This window comes from Cyprinodon tularosa, unplaced genomic scaffold, assembly GCF_016077235.1.
Source record: "Cyprinodon tularosa strain WSP-4 unplaced genomic scaffold, ASM1607723v1 ctg172, whole genome shotgun sequence".
NCBI lineage: Eukaryota > Metazoa > Chordata > Actinopteri > Cyprinodontiformes > Cyprinodontidae > Cyprinodon > Cyprinodon tularosa.
Genome location: NW_024038551.1, coordinates 57,270 through 83,931, shown reverse-complemented (window position 1 = coordinate 83,931; position 26,662 = coordinate 57,270). Strand labels below are relative to the sequence as shown.

General features: G+C 43.6%; 1 protein-coding gene across 2 annotated transcripts in view; it reads right to left on the bottom strand.

Annotated features, from left to right (window-relative positions):
* Nucleotides 1-210: 210 nt before the first annotated feature.
* The window catches only part of LOC119781173 (stromal interaction molecule 1-like), a 45,128-nt gene continuing 18,676 nt past the window's right edge, over nt 211-26,662 (bottom strand). For both annotated transcript variants that reach the window (XM_038281563.1, XM_038281562.1), the window contains exons 4-15: nt 21,200-21,330; nt 21,014-21,128; nt 17,387-17,498; nt 16,643-16,758; nt 14,301-14,475; nt 5,286-5,463; nt 2,418-2,585; nt 2,105-2,205; nt 1,738-1,973; nt 1,556-1,642; nt 1,379-1,436; nt 211-852 (exon numbers count right to left, since the gene is read on the bottom strand). In XM_038281563.1, the coding sequence (XP_038137491.1) occupies nt 405-852; nt 1,379-1,436; nt 1,556-1,642; nt 1,738-1,973; nt 2,105-2,205; nt 2,418-2,585; nt 5,286-5,463; nt 14,301-14,475; nt 16,643-16,758; nt 17,387-17,498; nt 21,014-21,128; nt 21,200-21,330 (1,925 nt within the window). In that variant the 3' untranslated portion in view covers nt 211-404. The remainder of the gene's footprint in view (nt 853-1,378; nt 1,437-1,555; nt 1,643-1,737; nt 1,974-2,104; nt 2,206-2,417; nt 2,586-5,285; nt 5,464-14,300; nt 14,476-16,642; nt 16,759-17,386; nt 17,499-21,013; nt 21,129-21,199; nt 21,331-26,662) is intronic.

Sequence of the window (26,662 nt, the reverse complement as noted above, 5' to 3'; positions counted from 1 at the left end):
ATAACTCTGTAATCACCTGCATAGAAACACGTTACCTGCAGCTACAGGGGGACACTTACACTAAAACATCCTGATGTTCAGGTTTTCCATCTGATAAAGAAAAAAAAAAGGTGGAAAATACCAGACAAACTGTATGGAATAAATATTTTTATTCTTTAAAATATTCTTTGCTGCAAACAAAAGAATTGATGAGGAAAAAAAGGGAGAATATTTGTTTTTTTGTGCTTTATTGTCTTAATTATTTGACAGACAGAAAAGCTTTTTCTTTTTTCACCTCTTTAGTTCTTGTTTTGGAGCTTTTCACTGATGTGTTTAAAGTTCAGTTTTAACTCCCTCTCTCCGTACCTCTCAGCATGCCTGCAGGAGGAGCCTACATGATGCTTCATCTTGACCCATCAGGAGGATCATGTCTGGCTCAAAGCTTCAGGACTGTCTTTCTTTCTCCTGAAAATGGTATAAAAAGCTTTCTTCCTCCGGCTGACCGACGGTTCCTGAGAGTCTCCTCTGTCTCTCTTCATGGCGGACAGCTGGATGCTGGCTCCTTGTCCACTGCCAGACGAGCTGGACGAGGCGGATGAAGAGAAGATGATGGAACCGGCCGGAGCTTCTGAGGTGATGAAGAGGGAGTGTGTAGAGCAGGACGAGGCGAGGACTGTGGAGGAGTTTCCTCTCAGCTCTCCCAGGCTGGAGCTCTTCTCTAGACCTCCTCCTCCCAGTCTGTGGGCGGAGCTTCCACCCTTCAAGGGGTGGGGTCTGGAGTCCAGAAGATACGGCCTGGAGTTGTTCAGAGCTTGTGATTCGTTAAGAGACAGTGGGAGGGTGGAGTCAGAGTCGGATCGGCTCATGACGTCCCTGAAAGGAAGAGGAGACGAAGATCAGAACCTGAATCCAGAGTCTTCATTACATCCTAAGTTATCAGAACCCTGAGGGTCAATGAGAGACCGGACCACTACACTGGAAAAACGATCAAGAAATTAGTAAAACTTAATTAATCTTTACCATTAATTTGAGTAGGTAAATGAGATATTTTGCCAATGAACTGAGTGTTATTACTCTTAAAACAAGATAATTAGATAATATGTATTTTAAATAAAACAATACAATTATGTTTTCTTATTTTAAGTGTAACTGTCTTAATCCATTGGCAAAATGTATCTTTTACCTCCTCAATTCGAGAACAAATGCACTTATCTTAAGAAAAAATGACTTATCTTAATATTGATATTTTCCAGTGTAGGAACAGACCAGAACCTTCAGACTGAGACAGTTGCCCAGAATTTTACAACAGCTGCATGAACAAGTTATTGGAACCAACATCCATCCATTATCCGTCCACCGTTCATCAATCATCCATCCATCCCTCCCTCCATCCACTAACCTTTGGGAGCCAAACGTTAACCCGGGGTCTCCTGCCCTCTGTCTCAGGGGCGCGTGAGCTGCAGTAAACAGGATGAAAGCCACACTGAATTGTTGCTTTTATTTTAAAGGAATTTATCAAAAGTTCAAAGTCAAATATCAAAAAGTTGACCAAAATCATAGGATGGGAACAGGATACCTGATGGTTTCCATGGTAACTGGGTATCCGCGATGCCGCTTAGAGGCCAAAGGTCGCTTACACGCCGATCCATTTGCCAGGCTGCGTCTGAAGCGGCCAATCAAGAGAGAAGAGCAAAAATGAAGAATAACAGATGCTCTAGATCAGATTGTTCCTGAGGAAGGGACCGGATCCAAACTTACACTGCAGCGTCCCGGGAGACAAGATGTCTTCGTCCATGTCGTCCAGGTCATCTGAAAGGAGCAGGTTCTGAGGAGTCGGGGGTCTCAGGCCCAGGAAGGAGGGGTCAAGGTTGAGGGCAGCAGCCAGAGCTCCCAGACCCGGATTATTGACCACGCAGAAACCCGTCAGAGACTCGATTTGCTGCCAGCGGTGGAGTTTCTCCCGCAGGGCTGCTGTTACTTCAGCCAGGGCCTGTCTGGGGTGGGGGCAGACAGCATTAGAGAACACAGACTCTGTAGGTTGCAGTCCGGTTCTAAAGGCCTAAAACCAAACAGCAGGACCAGACGAACTCCTAGCTATGGGTTCCTTAGCGAGATGATGACTTACTTGGCTGAGAGGATTTTATGGTCGACGTCATCCAGTGAAGAACTGTGAGCCACGTGGAACGTTCCAAACAGAGAACTTCTCTTCTTCTTGATCTTCTCTGCCTGGAACAGCATCAGTGTGAGCAAAGAGTCATCTGCAAACATTTTCGTCATCACTGATTTCCCTAAAGAGACTCATCCTTTAAGGTGGTCTGGCTCAACCCTTCTTCAGCTCTCCTTTCTTTCATTCAGAACACTTTAAAACTCTGATGGTTCTGTTCATTGTGAGGGAAAGCCTGAGAAATGAGACCTCAAAGTTTATTTAGGATCCTCACCCCATCTCTGGCCTGCAGCAGCTGCTTCTCTGCGCTCTGTTTCTTGCTGTTGTAGTACTGAACTTCTACTTCATGCGTCAGCTGCAGCCACTTCTGCAGAGCGTCTGGTGGCGTCCAGCGAGCCTGTGACTCAAGCTCCCTCTCAGCATTCTTCAGCGCCATACGGACCTGCAGAAGACAGAGCAGTAAGGATCAGCAAAGCACCATTTGAAACCTGCCCACTCATTGGTTAGAACCTGCTCATATGTTAGAACTAGACATGCACTGGTGTCTGTTTTGGGAGTGGATTGTCAATGACTGTTCATAGCATCAAACCTATATATTCTTCAACTGCTCTCTCCTAGGTAGGTATTGGGTATCAAATTATAAGAGATGATAAAGTATCATGAATTAACCACCATTTTAGTGGAGGAGGCAGAGCAGACAAGATTTTAATTTTTAAAAATGGAAGAAAATTATGCTGACAAAGGATGAAGTGGGGAATGCTCTGAAGAGGTTTGTAAGGTTCTTTTAAAAAAAGCCGTTTTAACTGTTTCATCATCCTACCTCCACCGCAAACATCGATAAGTAGTCACCTTTTCTCAATGCCTCACCTCCAAGTCTGACTAGCAACGTTCTCTGATCCCCCACTGTCATTCTTTCGCCTTCAGCAGTTAGCCTCGGCCAGACTCCCTCTGCTGATTCTCCCTGGCAGGCCACTCAACAGTCCTACTGCAAGCCAACAGCAGCAGCCTTTCGCCCACCCTCAGCATTCTGTATGCCCGGCAGGTTTATCCGATCTTCAACTGTGCACCAAGGATTTTCCATAATTAGCCTAGTTGGCCTCGGTCAGTCATAGCCTCTCTCTGCCCTGGTGCTGTTTCCCTTGCTCTACTCCGATCTACCACTGTGCTCCTCTTGAGTTGCCTTATCTCCCCTTTCTCTGCCACAATGTCTGCCCTTCGGGCTCCTACGATCTACTGCTGTTTTTCCTTATGCTGCCTTTATGTGCTCAGGTAAAGATGACCCTTTCCAATTGTAAAGTGAAAATTAAAAGTACATTGTGTTTAATTGCCTTTGTTATGTAGGATTGATATGTAGGAGAACATTAACCCGAGGTTTTAACCATGAAGCAGGATTACTGGCACCGAGATAACTTCAGGTTAACCCGGACTTTCCAGTGCCACAAAGGTGGATTCATTCGGAGCAAGGCTAGTCACCGTGGTAACATACTTTATTTTTCATACACAAACCCTTTACTTTTCTGTATTTGTTTTCAAATGGTTTACTGCATAATTGTTATATGAAGCTAAATAAAAAAATTATGGCACTCTGACTAAAACAAACATGTGCAGGGGAAATATGCCTGTCCGCTCACAAAACAATTACCCCTCCTTGAAATGGGCTGTCTTCATAATAAATGGCCGGTTAACAGTTATGGCCGATGATATGAAAATCGTCTTACCGAGAACTAATGATTGACCAGTGTAAGTCTACCTAAAGCCTGCCAATGATTACTTATAACCTCCCTATGACTGGTCAGAACCTGCCAGCGACTGGTCAAAACGGGCGCGCAACTGATCAGACTGGTTAGAACATGGCCTCGACTGGTTAGAACAGGCCCGCGCATGCTTAGAACCTGCCCGCGATTGTTAAGAACTGGCCCGGGACTGGTTAAAACGGGCCCGGGACTGGTTAGAACCTGCCCGCGACTGGTTAGAACCTGCCCGCGACTGGTTAGAACCTGCCCGCGACTGGTTAGAACCTGCCCGCGACTGGTAAGAACCTGCCCGCGACTGGTTAGAACATGGCCTCGACTGGTTAGAACCGGACGGCGACTGGTTAGAACCGGACGGCGACTGGTTAGAACCGGACGGCGACTGGTTAGAACCGGCCCGCGACTGGTTAGAACCGGACGGCGACTGGTTAGAACCGGACGGCGACTGGTTAGAACCGGCCCGCGACTGGTTAGAACCTGCCCGCAACTTTTTAGAACCTGCCCGCGATTGTGTAGAACATGGCCGCGACTGGTTAAAACGGGCCCGCGACTGGTTAGAACCTGCCCGCGACTGGCTAGAACCTGCCCGCGATTGTTTAAAACATGGCCGCGATTGTTTAGAACATGGCCGCGATTGTTTAGAACATGGCCGCGACTGGTTAAAACGGGCCCGCGACGGGTTAGAACCTGCCCGCGACTGGCTAAAACGGGCCCGGGACTGGTTAGAACCTGCCCGCGACTGGTTAGAACCTGCCCGCGACTGGTTAGAACCTGCCCGCGACTGGTTAGAACCTGCCCGCGACAGGTTAGAACCTGCCCGCTACTGGTTAGAACCTGCCCGCGACTGGTTAGAACGGGCCCGCGACTGGTTAGAACCTGCCCGCGACTGGTTAGAACCTGCCCGCGACTGGTTAGAACCTGCCCGCGACTGGTTAGAACCTGCCCGCAATTGTTTAGAACCTGCCCGCGACTGGTTAAAACGGGCCCGCGACTGGTTAAAACGGGCCCGCGACTGGTTAAAACGGGCCCGCGACTGGTTAAAACGGGCCCGCGACTGGTTAAAACGGGCCCGCGACTGGTTAAAACGGGCCCGCGACTGGTTAAAACGGGCCCGCGACTGGTTAAAACGGGCCCGCGACTGGTTAAAACGGGCCCGCGACTGGTTAAAACGGGCCCGCGACTGGTTAGAACCTGCCCGCGACTGGTTAGAACCTGCCCGCGACTGGTTAGAACCTGCCCGCGACTGGTTAGAACCTGCCCGCGACTGGTTAGAACCTGCCCGCGACTGGCTAGAACCTGCCCGCGACTGGCTAGAACCTGCCCGCGACTGGCTAGAACCTGCCCGCTACTGGTTAGAACATGGCTAACCCTAACCTGCAGAGGGGTGTTACCTGTTCCAGCTCCTGCTCAGGATATTTCTGCCTGCTCCGCTTATTCTCTGCACCCTTTCGCAGCTCACGGAGCCGCTGAGCTTCCTGCTTGGCTGAGTCGATCTCGCTCCGGAGCTGCTCCTCTACCTTTACCTTCTCCACCTTGACGTAGTGCTGCTCCTCCTGCGCCTGCTGCAATCTAAAAAGAATAACAGATGAGAGAATCTGGGCAAAAGTATCTGCACTACCTCTGCAGCAGTAACCAGATATGGCAAAAGTACTCACTTTCCATACTTGAGTAAAAGTACAGATACTTGTGTTAAAAAATACTCTGGTAAAAGTGGAAGTACTGATTAAACTTCTTTACTCAAGTAAAAGTAACAAAGTACAGGCTTGTAAATTTACTTAAAGTATAAAAGTAAAAGTAGAAACCACTTTTTTCATGCCGTTGCCTACATTTTAAATGGATGTCTGCCAATAGGACTAGATCTACATTGTGTTCATTGTCAATCATCTCGTCGTCCATACTACTATGCTAACGCCACCGCCACCAAGCTGCAATGATTTCCTGCGAATGAATACCGCCGAATCTGTCGATTCATCTTGTAGTGGTGCGTCAAATGCAACGTAGATTCCCATCTAATTAGATTGAATTTGGTATTGATGACGTGAAAAATAATAACGGTAACTCCATTGAAATGATTCAAAACTAAAGTAACGAGCCAATTTTTTAAAATGTAAGGAGTAGAAATTACAAATATTTGTGTAAAAGCGTAAGGAGTAGAAGTAAAAAGTCGCCATAAAAATAAGTAGTAAAGTAAAGTAAAAATATCAGAAAAATCTACTTGAGTACAGTAACGAAGTATTTGTACTTCCTTACTTCCCATCTCTGGCAGTAACACTGCGATGTAAAAAAGATTAGGCCCTAAAAACAACCAATGAGTGTATTACAGCTGGGAGATAAACAGATACAGAACAGGAAGTCATTAGTCAGATAACAGACAGGCAGCAGTGAATGGCTTGGACCGACTTAGATTTTTAAACAACTAATGAACAAAACATTAGAAAGAAATAAAAAAAACATGACTTTATTTAATAATTGTATTTCTTTTCAGTTTTCAGCTTTCTATAATATTGTAATTTATAGTTTTAATCAATAACTGTGATAGCATATTAAATGTTCATTAAATGGTATATTTTCCTTCTTATCATTTTCTTTATAGCTGCTTCAAATTACAGGTGTTCTTCACGGTGTACCTCAGGGTTCTACTTTCAGCCTGTATTATTTCTCTATTTAAGCTCCTTCTTCAATGCATTCTGAAAACTCTGAGAGTGGTCTGGTTTACCTACTATGCAGGTGACTTTTAGATATAAATATATTCTAAGTCGCCGGGGATATTTAAACTGGTTGTTGTGTTCAGACAGCAGGAAGCTGGACAGCTAAAAATATTCTTCAACTTGGGAGAAAAAAAACAAGAAAAAAAAAGAGGTCCTCTTTGTGACCAAACCTAGCATTAAAACCAATAAACTCTTAGAAAGTCTTGCTTTTCCAGACTTTTTCACTAAGTTTCCACCTGCAACCTTTGGTTTATTTTAACATATCTATTTTCAGTTTTTAGATCACTTTTTTAGATAACTGATTTCCTCAACAAAAAGAACAAGGCTTTGTTTACCAGACATTAGTCTCTTTGATAACAGATTGCCGTAGCTCATGAACAGCTTTGCTAAGCAAAGCATCAAAAGACCATCTGCAGTCGTCAGACTAAAAAGTTTAACATATTTTTTGCTTTTTTCCATTTGAAGATTTTCTGTCATTTTCAGATTTTTGCATATTATATTTTTTTTTTTGTTGGGTCCATTTCTGCCAAAGCCAGAAGTTTGTCATAAAGATCTACTACAAGAAGAAGGTGGAGTCTCTGCTAAAAGTAGCTCTGCCAGCAGGTGGCGCTGCAGCTCCATTTGAAGAGGAAGTCATTGTTACTATTTTTGGAGGTGAAGGACAGAAATGAGCAGTCGAATTATTTCAGAGAGGAAACAGAGCTGAAGCTGACAATCAGCTGACTGAGGCTAAGTGAAGCATAACAGCTTGGATTCAGGGCTGCAGTTTTTATATGAGGCTTCAGTTCTATTGGTCTATGATAAAACACAATTAAGCAACTGTGGTTAAGTTTTAAATACCTCAAATGCAGCAGAATGAGAAACTGCAGGTCAGACTGAGAGCAGAGGCTCTCCTGATGAGACTGACTGGCTTTTAAGTCTAAAAAGGTTTTCATCCTGAGCCTTCTGATACTCATACATCAGTTTCTAAACCGTTTTCTTTTTCAAGTCTCTGGTGTTTAAGGGACAACAGACTCAGGAGATAAAAGGAATTTCTCTCATTGTGGACTAGAGGTGAATCAACCCTGGATCAGAAGGTCCTCTTGATCCAAGCAGGCCGGGAGCAGGCGGGGAAGCCAGCAATACTGGATTCATATGATCGGTTTAGTCCCAGTGGATCAACGAGGGCTGGGCAACAGCTTCTATTTGCTTTCAAGCTTCCTGTAAACATCTAAAATGATCTTGATCTGTTGCTCTCTGGCTTTCTGAAGAGTTCTTCCGCCTCTGATACTCGACTAAAACCATCTCTAGGCTTTTTGTTGCCAGCAGTTTCTCACAAAGTTGTTTACATTTCTTTGCTCTTCGTAAATATGAAAAAGCCCAAAGATAACATCGTCTAAGAAAGCCAAACAAACCAAACAGGATTTCAGTTCCAAAGAACTCCAAGCTGAAAATCTGGCAAACAGCAGATGTTCCACATGAGGAAGATCCAATTTTTATGACTTTTGTCAGATTGTTTCAGTTCTTAAACGCATGGATTTTATTTTGTCCTTAAATGCATCACAATAATGTCACATATTATAGAGGAAAGAAAAACAAACAACATCATGTTCCTCATTAGATGGAAAATCATTGTTGTGTTTTGCAGATACTGAATCACATTTCTGGTTTGATCCACAATCAGTAGGAAGTGAGAGAACTCACACATGGCCCATGTTCTACCACACACTGGAAAAACTAGAAATCTAGAAATAGTAAAACACTTCTTAAATTAAGCGTCTTTACCCTTAATTTGAGTAGGTAAATGAGATACTTTGCCAATGAACTGAGTATTTTTACTCTTAAAATAAGATAATTAGATAATATGCTCTTGAAATAAGACAATGCAATTGTGTTTTCTAATTTGAAATGTGTTGTCTTGTGCCATTGGCAAAATGTCTCTTATCTCCTCGATCCAAGAACAAATGTAAAAAAACGAATGAAAAATTTACTTATCTAGATTTGGATTTTTTCAGTGTAGTTTAAGACCAGACAGAACACCTTCCTGCAGTTACAGCTGATTCTATCAGGGGCAGTATTATCCTGATCGAGAAGGAAAAAAGCTAATTTATTTTTTCCCCCTTTATTTAACCAGGTAAACCAGTGCTGCTGCTATCAACACCTTTGTTTATAGATGTTGGAGATCGGCCTGTTTTTCAGTGTAGTCCTGTTTCTCTGACTGTGACTGGCTAGATGTGCTCTCTTCATCCTCTGACATGGGAGCTGGCTCGGAGCTCGTCTGCCTGGCTGTGTGTTTCCTGGATGGGGCCGCCTCTTACAGCTGCTTTCTGTATCTCTGCTTCTGTCTCCTTGAACCCCAGTCGGCCTCGGCAGATGGCCGCTCACACTGAGCCTGGTTCTGCTGGAGGTTTCCTACTGCTAAAAGGGAGTTTGTCCTCTCCACTGTCGCTACAAGCATGCTTGGAGTGAGGGAGTGACTTCAAGTACATAGAAAACTTTGAATCAATCTGACTGGATGATCTGGTTGAACTGTAAAGTGCCTTGAGATGACATGTGTCTTGAATTGGCGCTATAGAAATAAACTGAATTGGATTGAAATTGAATAATAAATATAATGCCTAATTCACATCCCAGGAATATGAACAAATTATAAATTATATCCCACAATCATTGATCACTTTAGTGAGGGAATCAAAATAATAGACTAAAAAGGCAAAAAAATATATTTTCAAGAGAAGTGTCTACAAGTATCTATTTCTTAATCCAATTAAAAGGCTTTTCCTATTAAAAGAATACTCCAAAAATTATATCTGTGCATTGAGAGTCAAATATCTATAGCTATTCCACCTAGATATAAAGAGGTTCATTTCAAAACTTTAAATGACATTTACCCTTCCAAACAACTCATAAGCTCCAAATTTAAACTCCCTGTAGACAAATGTCGACTATGTGAACAAGAAGAGGAATAAACTTTTATGTATTTTTTTATTGTAGTAAAAACCAAACAGTTTTATTCTCAGTTCAAACTGGTTAACTGGTTTTAACTGGTTACCCTCTAAATCAGAGGTCTTCAACATCTTCCAGGCCAAGGACCCCCAAACTGATGGTGAGATGGGACCCCCTAATTATATTTATTGTGTAAAATTGTGTTCTATCAAACTGGTTGATGGTACAGGTGTTGTGAATGAAACGGTGCGCAGCTTGAAAGAGCTCCTGTGTGTCGCTGAATGTGTGCATTGATGACTGAAAGACATCTTCTGCCTCCATTTATCTGTTTACTACAATGTGTTGAATTCATGTTAATGTGGATTTAAAGACATTTCAATTAGTGGAAAAAAATGCATGGGGGAATAAAAAAAAAATAAAAAATAAGTCTAATCATCAAAAACCTTCGCCACCCCCATGCAGTACCTCCATGGACCCTCTAGTGGTTGCGGACACCCTGTTAAAGACCTCTGCTCTAAATCCTTAAACAATCCCCTTTAGTATTTTAATCCTGCAGATGTTCTTCAGGTGATATAAGGCCAGCTGCTGCTTTCTAGCTGGATTAACAGGAGCTGGGTGCGAACCTTTAAATGCTTTTCCTTTGATCCAAAAACTGACTTCAGTTTAGTTTGATTCAACTGAAGAACATTTTGCTTATGAAGGCTTTGGTTTTTCTATGCATTTACTAAGAGCTGGATTGGCTTGGTGACATGGTGCCGTACAGCTTGGTGTCATCTGCATCTCTATGGTAACTGATGTTGATTATTAAAGTGGTATGGTAGTCATATTTAAATTTTGGCTTAAACATGTACTCTTTATCAGACCATATTGTCCCAAAAGTTTGAAAATTTCTGTTTAAAAACAAATCCTGTCTTAAAATCTGTGTTTGTGTTTTTTTCCCCCGTTATCTTATGCAGGCCAGTTAGTTATACGTCGGCTTGTACACCTAAATTCGGCCAATCATATATCAACGGTCATCTCTCAATCAAATTTTTTCGGTCATAGCATCTTGATTCATATGTTGCAGCTAATATACGCAACTGTTGAAATAAGAATCATATCCTTTCCCATTGAGTTCCGTCCCAGTGTTCACGGGGATGGACGTCTGTGTCTTCAGCAGGCGTACAGCTAACAGAACTGGCAGTGTTGCGAGGCAAGGGCTCAAACATGTACGGCTGTAAGCCTTCTACACCAAACCAAGCTTCTGCCACCCTGGCGTCCTCTTCCACAACATCTTCGTCCTCGCTTTCCTCCTCTAAATAAAAAATGGATGACGGAGGAGACTCATCCACGACCTCCGACACTAAATTCTCCTCCTCTTGCATGTTTCCGCTGTCCATAGCGTTCCTTGACAGTGTCGTTTCTAAGTCACCAATTTAGTGCTACTTGGTCCCAATGGAATTTCCCATTGGGAACCTACTAGCACTAAGATGCTAACTGGTTAGCAAGATGCTTCCGAGAAACCGTCCACAATCAAAATGCTTGCAAATCTTCCACCACAACAATCCCGCCCCCTTGATAATTGACCAATCACATTCACTTTATTCACTCGTGTAAAGTCGTGCACCACTCGGGAGAATTCGGAAATGCAATCATTGGAACAGCCGTTTCCCTACGACTTTAAGATGTGTAGTTTGATTGAAGGTTGGCTTTGTTATAAATATAAGGGTTCCCAACATAATGCCTTGTGCCTCTGCTGGAGATTTAAATCCTACAGTATGATGTTTCTAAAGAAAACTGCTCCAGTTTTGACAGAAACCAGAAGTGTGCAGATTCGGCGGCATGCAGGCTCCCTGTCACCACCTGGAGATGTTTCGTCCTCCTGGAGTCACACTGAGGGTTTCTCTGGAGGAGGACTCTGAACTTTAAACCCTCTCTGAGCGATAGCAGTCGGGCTGCGCTCATGAAGCCAACCGGGACTCTGAGTTATTTTTAGGTGGCTACACTGAAAGAATTAGGTGAATACTCCCCACTACAGCTAAAAATACCACTGTGTATCACAATGCTGTGACCTTACCGCTGTTACCACAGAAAGGCCTCTGCTGCTTTACTAGGACTCTTATATGTATTTCAGAAACTATGAGATTTGATTTATTTCACTATTAGATGTTATTTCTATGAAAAAGCTGCAGTGTTGGGGAGGAAGTGACGCCTGTAATGTGTGTGAACAGCCACTGCTGGAGCTGTGTTCCTTATATGGGCAAAGACTAGCCAGCAGCTGAGTCTGCATGCTGACACACACACAGCTACCTGGCGAACACGCCGCCGCCCAGCAGAAACCCCAACACCTACAGAAGCATGCTGTGACATGCCATATTAACAAACACACTCTGCTTCCTCTGATTTTTACTGGCCTTACCTCAGCTAATGAGTCTTAGTTCCTCTTTTCTACAGGAAAACCTTGTGAAGAACCAGAGGCTGCAACAATCCACTAACTTCTTCACTGAAAACCCTCAGAAAGATTAATGGGGCCGTCTGTATGTCCATATTAAGGCAATCAAGGTGGTCTCTGAATGGAACTGGTTTTAGAGGAAATTATACACCAGCTAAGCTCTTCATCCTGCTGTCTCCATGTTTTACCCACAGCTCTCATTAGAAGAACCACAGTTCTGGTATTATTGGACCTCTTTCCAGCATTTGACAGTTGATCACTGCATTTTATTAGAGAGCCTTGATATGGCATTATGATTCCGCCAAAACTCCACAAACGCAATAAATACTCCTACGGGCAGCTTTATTTCACCCTAGCACTACTCCTCACACGCATGTATCGCATGTCACATGTTCAAATAGAGTTCCAAGGGCCCCAATATATCACCCATATGAGTGCTTGTTCCTTCTCTGCCTGTGGAAATCAAAACACACCAGCGCAGCCTCCCTTGTGTGCGGACCTGTTTCTGATTGCTCCCGTTAACTTTTGTCACTTTGAAGGCGTTACCCGCAGGACAGATTTAGGAAATCCCGCCTTCTGAGTTCTGACTCTGCCAATTTAACCAGAGTAAACCGTCTTCAGATTTCCAGCGAATGTTTGAGCTAGCAGAAACTACCGGGCTATTCCACCTGAACTTTTTCTGTAGATGTCCTATAACCCTTTTTAGTAGACCTCCTACAGCCAATCAGAATCCAGTATTCATCAAGATCATGATATGTCTAATGATGACTTTGCTTACCTACTTCCAGCTCTTGAAAAGAAGGAAATCAAACCACACGCATGCAGAGAAGGGACAATCACTCATATGGGTGATATGTAGGCCCTGTGGTGCTCTATTTGTGCATGCAACATGTTGAAAATGCATGTGAGCTGTAGTTTATGAGCATCTGAATAAGGTAAAGCTCCTCATAGAAGTATTTAATTGCTGAGTTCGAATTCAGCGGCTGCGTCCGCCGAAGACCAGATCCGGATCGGAAGACTCCTCATTATGCAGCCGAGGAATGCAGCCTTTTTGTCCATTTTAAACGACAGGTCCGGTGCATCCTACGTAGCCTTGGGATACCTGTTGTGCCATACAGTGGTAAATATTGCAAGTGCAATGTAATGGAAATATGTGAATAGTTCCGTTTGAAATTAATGAAAATAGTTGTTTTAAATGGTTATTGAGCCAGATATGTAGCGGGTAATTTTGGTTTATTGAAAGGTTTTATCTGTCCCTGTGCAAATGGGCTTGGCTGACATTTTAGCTCAGATTCCAATATATCTGCAGAGTGGGGACCATAAATCTGATATCTGCGATGATGGTACTGCTTCTAAAGCTCTTTGAAAATATTAGGAGCACCCAGAACAGCAGTGAGAAGTCCAGCATCCATTCTTTGCCTGATTTGTGTGTCAACTGACACGGTTGCTAGGCAACAAATTGTATAGGCCATGAAAGCTGGGGAAGGCTTGATCTGTTTGAATCCATACCAGAACTCTTCTGACCTTATTTTCACGGACCTCCAAGGACCCAGTCCAGGTAGACCGGGACCTTGCAGGATGCAGCCGCTGAAATCGAATGCAACCATTGACTGTGTGGACTTTTGGCAGAAACCTGACGATATACTTAGAAAACTGGGTCAACCTTCTTGTTCACAACCGGACTGGTTTAAATACCACGCCAGGGTGTAGAAGGCTTCCAGCCGTACATGTTTGAGCCCTTGCCTCGCAACGCTGCCAGTTCTGTTAGGTCTACGCCTGCTGAAGACACAGACGTCCATCCCCGTGGACACTGAGAGGAAACTCAATGGGAAAGGAAATTATTCTTATTTCAACGTTGCGTATATTAGCTACGACATATGAATCAAGGTGCTATGACCGAAAAAGTTTGATTGACAGATGACCGTTGATATATGATTGGCCGAATTTAGGTGTTCAAGCTGACGTATAACTGGCCTGCATAAGATAAGGAAAAAAAAAATAATGATTTTAAGACAGGATTTTTTTTTTATAGAAATGTTTTAACTTTTAAGAGTACATTTATATACATGTTTAAGCCAGAATGATGATATTTAAATACGACTTCCCTATGACTTTAAATCCTCCTCCTCCGATGAATGAGTGGCTTTCATGCAGGGATGCCATCAAAGAAACAGAGGACCATCTATCTCCACTGAGGGTGGATGATAGCTCTCCTTATGCGTCTCCCTGGATTAAATGTCTCATCTACAGACCAAAATGCTGGTTTATCCGCAGCATGCTAAAGCTTCTAGATCATGTTAGCATTAGTAGGTTTAGAATTCGCACAGTTGCGACTGACTCACTTTGTTTGCAGGTCCAGCAGACTTTGTTCGGCCCTCTGCAAACCCTCCAGGTCTTTCACCAGCTTCCCCAGGTCATCTCTGGACTTCCTGGTCTGGATGTAGGCGAACCAGCAGCCGCCTAGTGCCATCAGCACAGATAAACCAAGAACCAGATCCTTCCATCGGCTCTGCTGGCCTGTTTATAAAGAAGTAACCCGATGAAGTCGGACAGCACCTCTGAAGTACTCCACAGGTTATACTTCTAGTCATCATCTTCTTCTATTAATAAACCAAATGGGTATTTTATTTACAGTAAACGTTTTCAGGGTTTAAGCTTTTTGGTTCCAAGTGCAACAACAAAGTAAAAAAAATATCTGTAGCCCAAGAACAACAAAAAACTGAACATAGTTTCAATAAAGAAAATGAATTAAATTGTACTAAAACAGACATAATCTAATCAAATATACAGAAAATATCCAGTTTATGTTCATCTATGGAGACATCAACACTGATCGTAGCTATTCTGTTAGTAGATCTGGCTCTTCTTTTTGAGTTTTTACAGGACTAGTGGCTCATTTTTATTGACAATAGGTTGACAGGAAAGGGAGTATGAGAGAGAGGGGGGAGACATGCGGCAAAGGACCACAGGTCGGATTCAAACCCAGGTCGTACATGGGTCGCTCCATACATGGGTCCTGTGCGCTAACCACTGGGCCACCAAACCACGCCCAATAATCAGTTTTTTTATGTATAAATAATGATTCCTTCATGGTAGTGTATATTTCTAACAAAACATGCACAAATCCATTATTAAATTGTTATTATAATAAATAAAAATCACCATTCAAGCAATTAAACTCAAATAATTGTTCTTAGGGGCCCCTTGTCGACCTCGGGCCCTGAGCAGTCTCTTACTTTGTCTGGCCCTGGAGTATCTGACAGGATTAAAACTTTATTTTTATATTGTCAGTTAGCTGTTTAATGTTATGATGTTTTAAAATAATTAAACTTCGGACTTTAAAATAACTCTTAAGGGCTGGAAGTATTTCGCAGTGAGCTTGTCACGGATATTTTTAATGTATGCCCCATATTGAAGCGTGGTCTGTGCCATGTTATTCCACGCCACAACGCAAGACGGACAATCAGGAACCAGCTGTGGGTCTAGATATGGCCGAGGCGGTGAGGAAGTGGGGGCAAGATTGTGCGATAACGGAGGGACATGAGGGTGAAAAAGAGCGGGGATCCAGGTGGAAAAAGGGTTCAAGCTTTCTCTTGCATTTCACTCTTGTATCTGGTCCATCTTCACAAGTCGATTTCCACAATGGCGGTCATACAAACAAAACAAGCAGCTAACGTACCAAACAGGAAGTACGCATAGTGTAGAGTGGATGTAGATTTGACCAATCAGAGGCCTCCTGTCTGCGGAACTGTCTGCGATCACCTACAATTTGGAAAAGGTGCAGCAGAGTGTCTGCGGCAGGGGTGGGGGCACATTAGCATTCACACATGCAGACGATCCTGTTTCTCAGTCTAAATCAGCCTGAAGGCCTCCGTACATTCGTCGTGTTTGCTAACCACTGTGCCACGCCCAATAATCTTTTTTTTAAGCAATAATTTATAAGCAATGATTCCTACATGGTAGAGTATATTTCTAACAAAAAATGCACAACTTAATTATTAAATAGTTACTATATTAAATTAAAATCATCATCCAAGCAAGAGCACTTAAATAAATGTTCTTAGGGGACCCTAGTCGCCCTGGGGCCGCAGTCGCTAACTTTGGCCGGCCTTGGAGTATCTACTGCTGTCCTACCTGGACCTGCCTATTGGACACGTTCAGCATGCAGGTCTTATAGTCACATGTCATTAGGAGGAGACCCGGGAACAGACCAAGGACTCGCTGGACAGACAGTTAGCAGCTCAGTGTTTGTTTAGAGCTGCTGAAAGAAGGCTGAGAGGAGGGATCTCAGCTGAGGCTGGTCACAGGACAGATGGATGGAGTTCTAGGATGAATTCTAACACCTCCATCTCATCCTTTTTAAAGTTTTATCATATTTATTTTCTATTTTTTTCCCCCAAAAGTTACTTTTTATTTTCTAATACTGAACAATTTCAGATCCAGTTCAAAATAAAAGCTGCATCCATCTACATTCAGAGGGGCTTTTGTTTTTGATGTTGGTTGGGTTGCTGAAGACCTTAAAGTTCTTAGTCAGTTTCAAATCTGAGCCAGAATTTACCAAACAGAAAGTCAAATGAACGAACGAACAGGTTCATGTCAGCCTGTCGGATTAAACTGGCTTGTCGTATAACAGATTTCATAATTTTTAAACAGACTGATGCATAGAGAGCATCTGGGATCCCACCTGGTGGAGGTCCAAACAGAACAATGTCCAGGGCCTTCAGCTGCAGCTTCTGAGCGTGACTTCTGTCCAAGATCTTCAGCAGGGAAACCGTCAGAGTGACGTTCTTCACTGCCAACCTGCAGCGAGGAAGAGGAGGACAGGATGGAGGTGTGAAACCTGCAGCTGATTCTGAGGGTAATTGATCAGATCCGGCTAAGGTTCAGAACAGACAGAACCAGTGTGGGAACAGAAAACCGTAACTAAGCAGACACAGTAAAAATAACCGCAGACATCCATCATGTGCAGATAAAGTAAACTTCGGTTTTCTTCAGAGGCTCAGAGGGACGTCTGTGAGACGAACCGCAGACTTTAAATGTGACAAACTGTCCAAACAGACACAAAATAAAGCAGCTCTGGACTGGAGAGAAAAAACCTCAGATAAGGCTGAATTTTATCCCTTCAGTGGTCCACACCTGCAGTTGGACTCAGAGTGGACTCTGCTGATGCAGTATGTGGTCCTGTTTTGGCTATCAGAGTAGAGGGGCTTAAATCAAATACATACAGTTTCAAGAATCTTCATAAGTACAAATCTTGATTAATTCTGTGAGGTTCTGACCCGTAAAATCCTATTAAATGGGGAAAAATGACACATTTCCTGCTTCAGGTCCGAGGTTTACACCCTTCCACTCTCAGCTTCTGTATTTGGGTTAAGTTTCTATCAGTAAACAGAGTGGTTCTGATTGATCCAGTTCAGTCTGTTGTTACCTGGGCAGAACTCTGCCATCCAGCTGGTGCTTCCTAAAGCTTTCTGCGTACTGAGGAAGCTCCACGCTCACCACAAGCCACTCCTCCACCTGCGGCGCCGTCCAGTTGTACACTGAACACACAGAACAAACCGTGCAGATCCATCAGCACACAGGAAATACCTACAGAGTTCCGCTGCAACTCAGGTCCAAGCCCGACCCTGCCGAGTGTAAACAGTCTCCAGCCCGGGCAGTCAGTCTGGAAAACGGAGCTGGAAAAATGCACGGGTCTAAAAATAGCATTTTGGTTTTGCATGGTTCTTGGTTCCTTCTCTAAGCCTGTTTTATGTTTATTTAGAAATATCTGTCTTAATTTCTAAATAACTAAACACATACATGATCAAAGAAAGCACATCCTGATATTCACAGTAAAAGCTGAGCACATAGCTATGAGAGAAACAGGTCTAAATACTGAAAAACAGGCCCAGCTCCATCATCTACAATGTAAGATGTTGATTGCAGCAGCACAGCTGATATTTCTCTCCAGAATGGAGTCACAGCCAAAGATGAACAGACCAAATGAAATTACTATAATAAGAGAAAGCATCAAGTTACAGGTTGAACTAAAAAATACTAGGGCTGAAACGATTCATCGAGTAACTCGAGTAACTCGATTACAAAAAATCCTCGAGGAAATTTATCTGCCTCGAAGCTTCGCTAAATTTATTGTATTGTAATAAGCAATGCTGTTAAATACGCAGCACACTGGTCTAGCCGGAGGGTTTTTGTGTTGCACAACGCTACCACTTCCGTTAGCGCCTGGAGCGCTTGTGCTAAGTTTGTAGCTATGGAGGGAACCGGAGAATGCTCAGAAGGAGAACCCCGAAAGCGACAAAAAATGTCAAAAGTTTGGGAACATTTTAGGCTAAACAGAAAGGACAACACAGCGCAATGCATCCACTGCAAAGCAGAATTGGCGTACCACAACAGCACGACATCAATGTTGCAGCATCTGAAGAGAAAACACCCGCTACATGCATCCAACTCGTACACGGTTGCCAACAGGTAACGTTTATGTTCTCTTTGCTAACTACGTTGTGTGATAATCTGCCATGTTATAGATGTAAATTGAGGCACATTATTTTGCTAACGTTACATCTAAACATAGCGGTTACTTAACCGGGTGTAGTGTAAATTGTATGTGAGGGTGGAACTGAGAGAAATTATGCAGGACTTAATGTAAGTTTGTTAATAAAAATACGCAGCAACAGATTACAGGCAAAAGCTGAAAAGCATTTATTTATTGGTGTCTTTCCATCCTGAAAAGTTACAGTCTTTTCTTCTCGCTACTGTTATGTATGAATTAGAAATTTTTGATTAATATTTTTTGTAGTAATTCTATATTTGTTTATACCTAAGCAATCAAGAATAAATAATAGCATCGTTTTAATAAAAATAGCAACATTTTTGCATTTTATCATGACTAGTTAAGGCTGCAGAACTCTGTACAAACTCAAACCTTTAAATTTAGACATTTTTATAAGCATATTTGTGAGCCTGCCACTTTATTATTTGAATATAATTTAATATCTTATAACTTTTCTTCAGGTTAAAGCAAACTACTGTTACAAGTAAACTTTCTAAACTACAAACATTTAACTGTTAGGGATGCTCAAAAAGGAGATATTGGACTGATCTGGACTACCGGTAACTGGTGTTATTGCAGATTTGCCAATAGTTTATTTTATAAATTTTTTTTATCCGATTACTCGATTAATCGTAAGAATAATCGATAGATTACTCGATTACTAAAATATTCGTTTACAACAGCCCTAAAAAATACTGCAAAACGAGAGATTAGAGCCCCTATGTCCAGAATTGGAACAACTCATTTAAATAAAATTTAAAGGTTACTAAAAAAATGGTCGGAGAGGATGGGGTTGTGAGGAAATAGTGTTATTTCTTAACATTCAATGCCATATGTCAGCACAAGGTCCAACGTATGAAGATGAGAATGTGTGGGACTATTCACATTTTGAACAAAGCCAACCAAGTCTAAGATAGCATTAACGGATGTATTTAAGCTATCAATGTCAGCATGGATGTTAAAATCCCCCACTTTGATGACCTTGTCAGTATTTAACACTAAATCCGATAGGAACTCTGAAAACTCATTACAACCTGGTGGATAATACACATTTTTGTTACTTTGCAACTTGGATGAGGGGAGGCTGGTGGCTTTGATATCTCAAACTGTATCCTGTCAAGGATAAAGTTTTAAATATGCTTTTTTTTCTCCTCTCTTCCCCAATGCAACTCCTATCTTTCCACAGAGATAAAGGAAGCGCTATAGGTAACAGCCTGGGAAGCCAGGTAACAGTTGGGAACCTGGGAAGCCATATGAAAGTGCCAAAGGCAGCGTTCTGCGGCACACATGGCCTCAGTAAAACCATTCCCTCTCTCAGCCCCCCCAACCCCACCCCAATATATGTTATCTACTGTGATGAACGGTTTGTGGTAAAACTGAAATCTCGATTGCAAAGTAAATTGTAGTTGACAATAAAGTTGATTGACTGATTGAAACTAAGGGTTAAATATTCAAAAGAGTTATGATTACTAACTGTCTTTGGAGTAATCAGAAAGTCAGATTGAAAGATTGCTGCTGCTACTCCTCCTCGCCCAGAATGTTTGGACATTTGAAATTTAAAATAGCCGGAGGGTGTTGCCTCATTTCTCCTAACATGATCCTCCTACTGCAGCCAGGTTTCTGTGAGACAACTTAATTCTTTTGAGGAGAATGATATCATTTTCAGTAACCCAAATTTTATTGTTTTAATATTTTGCTCTGTTGGAGTCGTATTAATTTTAGATTCTAATTTACATGATTTTGGTCGTGGGCAAGAAGCTGTTTGGATGTAGTAATGAGTAGTTAACAGCAGAGAAGCTGCAGAGAGGTGTGTTAAACTACTCTGGTCTGCACCCTGGGCTGTCGGGGATTTGGAGGACTAATAATTTTTGGCCAGATTCCTAGAAAAAGGGAGCTGCACCATCCAAAGTGCGGGGGGCCATTGAATGATGACATGTGGCTAAACATGTCATCATTGGCGAGATTGGGGAGAGGACCAGATAAAATTACGGAGTCATTACCACCAGCGTGAATAAATATCTTAGTGTGGTTAGCCTTTTACTTAGTCAGCAGTTTCAGGTTGGTGCCCATTCTGGCCCCCGGCAAACATTTGACTTTGATCCCTGATATTAGGGTCATCTAACCCTGATCCTGGTATTATTAAAATAAAATAAAATAAATTCAGCATGGCCCTAATTCTTGTTCATATGTTGAAGGAGGCAGAGGAATAACTGAACATATAGTAGAGAGAGGAGACTTAAACAAAGACACTAAAGCCCTAGAACTAATTCTAGGCTAATGCTAGACTAATGACACCTTACCATGCTTAAAAAAGCAAACAACGCATGGAAGAGTGCAACAGTAGAAAGTGCTTGAACACCATACAGCGATCTGCAGAAAAAACAGGAAGTGATGTGACAAACTCCAAAGAAGGCACCTGTTTTGGTTCTGTTTCAGCATCAGAACAAAATGGACTCATTACACCCATGAATCCTGCAGAGAGTCCTGGTTCTTCCCGCTCACCTTCTGAACTCTTCCAGGTGCTCCATATGTCCTCCACGCTGATGTGCGCGTCGGCCCGGTGGAAGCTGTTGTGTTTGGCTTTCGGGTCGTTGTACTTCAGGTCCTCCCTGAGAAACTGAGGAGGGAGTCGACATCAGGAGCAGGGCTTTTATTCCACAGATCGGGACACGTCCCTGGCAGTCTCACCTCGTCCGTTTCCATGGTGTCCACGCTGCCGTCCGCATCGTCATCCATCAGCTTGTGGATGCTAAGGATGGCCTCGAAGCTGAGGAGGGAGTTTTCATCGCCACAGAGCTTTGGGTCGATTACGCACAGATCTGAAAGAGAGACATCAGACAGAACAGTTAGATAAACAAAGCCGCCCAAGTTGGATCCGTCTCAGAACTACAGATTGGACTCCATTTAGGAAGTTCTGAACAAAATAAAAGGGTTTAAATATTTAAATGATTGTGATTTAAAGAACAAATCATTTATTTAAAATCTTAAATCAATGATCCATCAGTCAGTCCATGCAGGATCAGATGGTCGTATAAACCCAAGCTGTTAGGAAAGAGGCTGATGGACCAATTAAAGGAACTCATACAGATGAGTTACATTAGGTCAGGACCAGACGGGTCAGAAATCAGGGGCAACCAGCCGAGTCTGCTTGATGTCAGGCCTGATCAAAGGTTGATAGGGGACATGGCTGGGCTTACAGTTTGGAGACAGATAGAAGAAAAGGACACAGAAGGTCTGAGCAGGAAAGTCCTTCTGCTTTCAGCTGACAGACATCCAGGGATCTAAAGCCACAAAGTTCACTGGTCCAGACTTAGATCACAGAACCATAACGTGGTCTGCTTGGCACCCAGAAGCACAAGAATCTCCGTCCAATCTAGAGCAACAGAGGTTACTATGGAAACACATGTTAAATGCCAACATTAGGTCATTTTTAGCCACTCTGACCGACATGCTGCCATCAGAACAACGTGTTTAGAATCGGGTCTGACTGCTTCTGACCATCTAGATATCCTGGAAAAAAATATTTTGGTAAAATATCGCGTTTTTTATATATATCAACCTTTTAGTTCCTAGTATAGATTTTTTAAGGGAAAATGGGATACCTCTGCACCGCCAGTCTGGCAGATGGCGCAGCGCTGTATCTGTAGTTGAGGCGGTCACAGTGGAAAACGTGAACTGACTCAAACCCCAGGGAACATGGATACCAAAACATCTGAACGATCAATTTCATCTGATGAACATATACAGCGCTTCCTTTTTTTTATCTACACATTTAATTTTGATAGCAGGAAAAATATCAAAATATATGGAGATATAGCAATATAGTAATAATATCGTATCGCAACACCCATGGGAATACTCGCCCCTAATGTTCTGATTTATGTCATGTTCCTGCCAATCAGCGACATCCTTTTGGGACCCACAGCTCAGTGAGGGCAATCTGTCCTCAGGACTGATTGTCCATCTGACCTTCATGGAGGATCAACAGAAGGACAGAACAAAACAAAACAAACTAATCCTTTATCGCCTTACAGTGGTGAAATCTGGGTTTAGATCCAACCAGTTAAATGTGTTGGAATGGTCTATTCCAGAGCTGATGGATTAGCAATCCGCGGTCTGGATCTGGACCCACCTGCTGGCTTATCTGGACCCAACCTGATTTGAAACATTAATAAATTACTGCATGTTGTCTGACGGCAGTGTCTAAATGTCACTTGTGCTTCTTCTCCTGTTAATATGGTAAAGCCCTCCTGAGCATTCGGCACCGCGGTGAACTGGTGACAGAAAAGTGAAATGGTGCTCAAAGGTGACCCTGCACATTTAGAGGATGTTTGGCCATGAACAGAATCAAAAATAAACATGGATCCAGGCTCAGAATGAGCTCCTTGATCTGTGCTTTAGAATGGCTTTGTCTCCATTCAAACCCAGGTTTAAAGCCTTGCAGGGCAGCATAAAGCCCACTGCGAACATTAAGACAGAAAAAAGAAAGAAAAAACTAACGGTCAGTTCAGGTGTTTTATAAAATATATGAATTAGGAAATTGTCTATATACCAAACTCAAAGATTGTTGTTCTCTACTTCAAAAAACACTTTAAAATTAAAAAATGTTCTATATATTTTCTTGTTTAAAATTCAGTGTATAACATGGATGCATAAACACCTAATTTTTTTCTGTGTTAAATTCTGTTTAAAGTAACAGATTTTAATTAAAAATGTCTCCGGACCTTTACTGGTTGATGATTTTCTTTATTCGGACCCTGCTTATTTTTAATTGGTTAACGCTGGTCGAGTCAAAGTAAAGGCTGATGTTCTCAGTGCAGTCTGAGCTGGAGCTGTTTCAATAAGAGGAATGGAGAATATTTTTACTCTGCAGATGTTCAAAGCTGGAAGAGAAAACCTGCGAGGGCTGGATCCAGAGGAGGTCGTACTGATCCAGAGGGGCGGGAACCGATCCAGCCCGGTCCGTTCACCCAGCAGCTCTGACCCAATAACTGCTGGACGAAACCTTTGAAGTTTGAACGATCACGTTGAGCTGATAAGAGTCCAGGGGTGTGAATACTTTTATAGAAACCGGAGCAGTGGTGTCTATCAAATCCAAACACCAGGAAGCGACTGAAGCAAAGTGAGGGGAGTCGTCTCAGCAGTGGAGGGTTGCTGGTCTGATTCCAGCTACCAACTCTCAGATGTCTGTGTGTCTCTGGGCAAGGCACCTGATCTGAGGTCACCTAAAGATTGCAGGATAAATGAGGGGCTTCATGGAAACGGTACGTTTAGGAAGCTCTTCCATCAAACACTGAGCTGCATTTCTCTGAAGACCACCATAACCAAAAAAACAAAACAAAAACAAGTCTTTGGTCCATAAAAACATTTTCCATCTCCTGCACAGGAAAAATTGACTTAGAAAGCTCACCAAATGCATCTGGTGAGGTTTACAATCCAGATGTCAGCTGGAGACGGACTTTAAGAAAGCAGATAAAGCTTTATCTGAACTCAAACACTTAAGAAGAATAAGAAATAAGAAAATAAAACAAAAACCAGACAAAGAAGAAGGAGTTCCTGTCTGTCACAGGTCGGTCCAGCCGCATGGCCATCGGTGCTCGGATGGTGGAACTGAGCTCAGGTTCCCTGTGGTCCACAGAGACGGCATCGTAGAAGAAGAAAGGGGCTGCAGAAAGGATTAACTGAGCAGCTGGGAGACAAAAATATCCTCATAACAGACAGGGAGGATTGTGGAGTTAAAGTCAGCTGAACCTCCAGAAACTACGCTTCCCATAATGCACCCTGAGCTCACAATGCTTTGGGTTACACTTCCTAATGAGGCAGACATACAAAGATCAAAGAACTGGAGCGAAACTAGTGGAAAAGCGCCAAAGCTCTTCTGGAGGCCAGAGAATCTGCTGATCTAGACCCTTTAGGAGAGTCAGAACCAGACAAACGGACCGGGCTTTAACAGAACTGCTGGAAAGCGCTGGAAAAAAAGGCCCAAATTTAGCTTCCATCTCCTCAACCTCCGCTTCCTGAGTGGGCGGAGCCAACGTTTGCAGCCTTCACATATGTAGAAGCGATGACTCTGTTTTTGTTGTTTCACTTCCTGTGACATCATCAGGGTGCCATCTTAAGGAAGCTGTGGTTACCTCCCACGCTATCACTGTGGCACAGCTCTGCAGCTCAGCGCCTCAGAGTCCAAACAGCTTCAGCACAAAGATACGGCAGCAGACATCCATCTGAAACCAGACGGCACCATCTGACTCTGAAGGCCTTGGTCAGTAGGTCAGAGGTCAAAGGTCACTGGATGGGTTTGGTAGAAAGATGAAGGTCAGCGAGGCTGCATGTGGATGAAGGACCACAGGAGCTCAGAAGATCTTGGACCCTAACAAACAGAACCACGTCAAACTAAATGCACGGTGGAGGCGGGTTATGATCAGGGCCACAGGACCTACAGACAAACACACTGTTAGACTGGAAGGTTCTTTTTACCCTGATAACTAGTTTTCTCCAAATGTTACTAACCTCAGTTTGACCAAAAACGATCCATCTAACTGGACCTTGTAACGCAACCCAACCGCCTAACTGGACCCGAGCCTCTAACTGGACCCGACCATCTAACAGGACCGTCTAAGTAGACCCGACCCTCTTACTGGACCCGAGCGTCTAACTGGACCCAACTGCCTAACTGGACCAGACCCTGTTACTAGACCTGAGCATCTAACTGGACACAACCATCTAATGGGACCGTCTAACTGGACCCGACCATCTAACTGGACCCGACCATCTAACAGGACCGTCTAAGTGGACCCGACCCTCTTACTGGACCCGAGCGTCTAACTGGACCCAACTGCCTAACTGGACCAGACCCTGTTACTAGACCTGAGCATCTAACTGGACACAACCATCTAATGGGACCGTCTAACTGGACCCGACCATCTAACTGGACCCGACCATCTAACAGGACCGTCTAAGTGGACCCGACCCTCTTACTGGACCCGAGCGTCTAACTGGACCCAACTGCCTAACTGGACCAGACCCTGTTACTAGACCTGAGCATCTAACTGGACACAACCATCTAATGGGACCGTCTAACTGGACCCGACAATCTAACAGGACCGTCTAAGTGGACCCGACCCTCTTACTGGACCTGAGCGTCTAACTGGACCCAACCGCCTAACTGGACCAGACCCTCTTACTAGACCTGAGCGTCTAACTGGACCCTCTAACTGGACACAACCATCTAATGGGACCGTCTAACTGGACCCGACCCTCTTACTGGAACTAAGCGTCTAACTGGACCCGACTGTCTAACGTGACCCTCTAACTGGACCTGACTATCTAAAGGGACCGTCTAAGTGGACCCAACCGTCTTACTGGACCTGACCGTCTAACTGGACCCGACTGTCTAACGGGACCCTCAAACTGGACACAACCATCTAACGGGACCGTCTAACTGGACCAGACCGTCTTACTGGACCTGACCGTCTAACTGGACCCGACCCCCTTACTGGACCTGACCGTCTAACTGGACCCGACTGTCTAACGTGACCCTCTAACTGGACCTGACTATCTAAAGGGACCGTCTAAGTGGACCCAACCGTCTTACTGGACCTGACCGTCTAACTGGACCCGACTGTCTAACGGGACCCTCAAACTGGACACAACCATCTAACGGGACCGTCTAACTGGACCAGACCGTCTTACTGGACCTGACCGTCTAACTGGACCCGACCCCCTTACTGGACCTGACCGTCTAACTGGACCCGACTGTCTAACAGGACCCTCAAACTGGACACAACCATCTAACGGGACCGTCTAACTGGACCAGACCCTCTTACTGGATCTGACCGTCTAACTGGACCCGACCCCCTTACTGGACCTGACCGTCTAACTGGAGACGACCTTCTAACAGGACCGTCTAACTGGTCCCAACCCACAAACCAGGCCTGACCCAGACGCTGCTCTCCTCCAGCTGCTGATTTCACACAGATTTGAGAGAATGAGACCAAATCAGTGGTTCTGTAGGGGTTCTACAGGGTTCTGTAAGGCCCCTCATCACTCAGCTGGACTCAGCTGGGGGGGGGTTTATGAGATGGTTTACAGGATCATAATGATGTGATCTCTGAGGTCGACTGGTGGCCAACAACCATAATAAAATACACG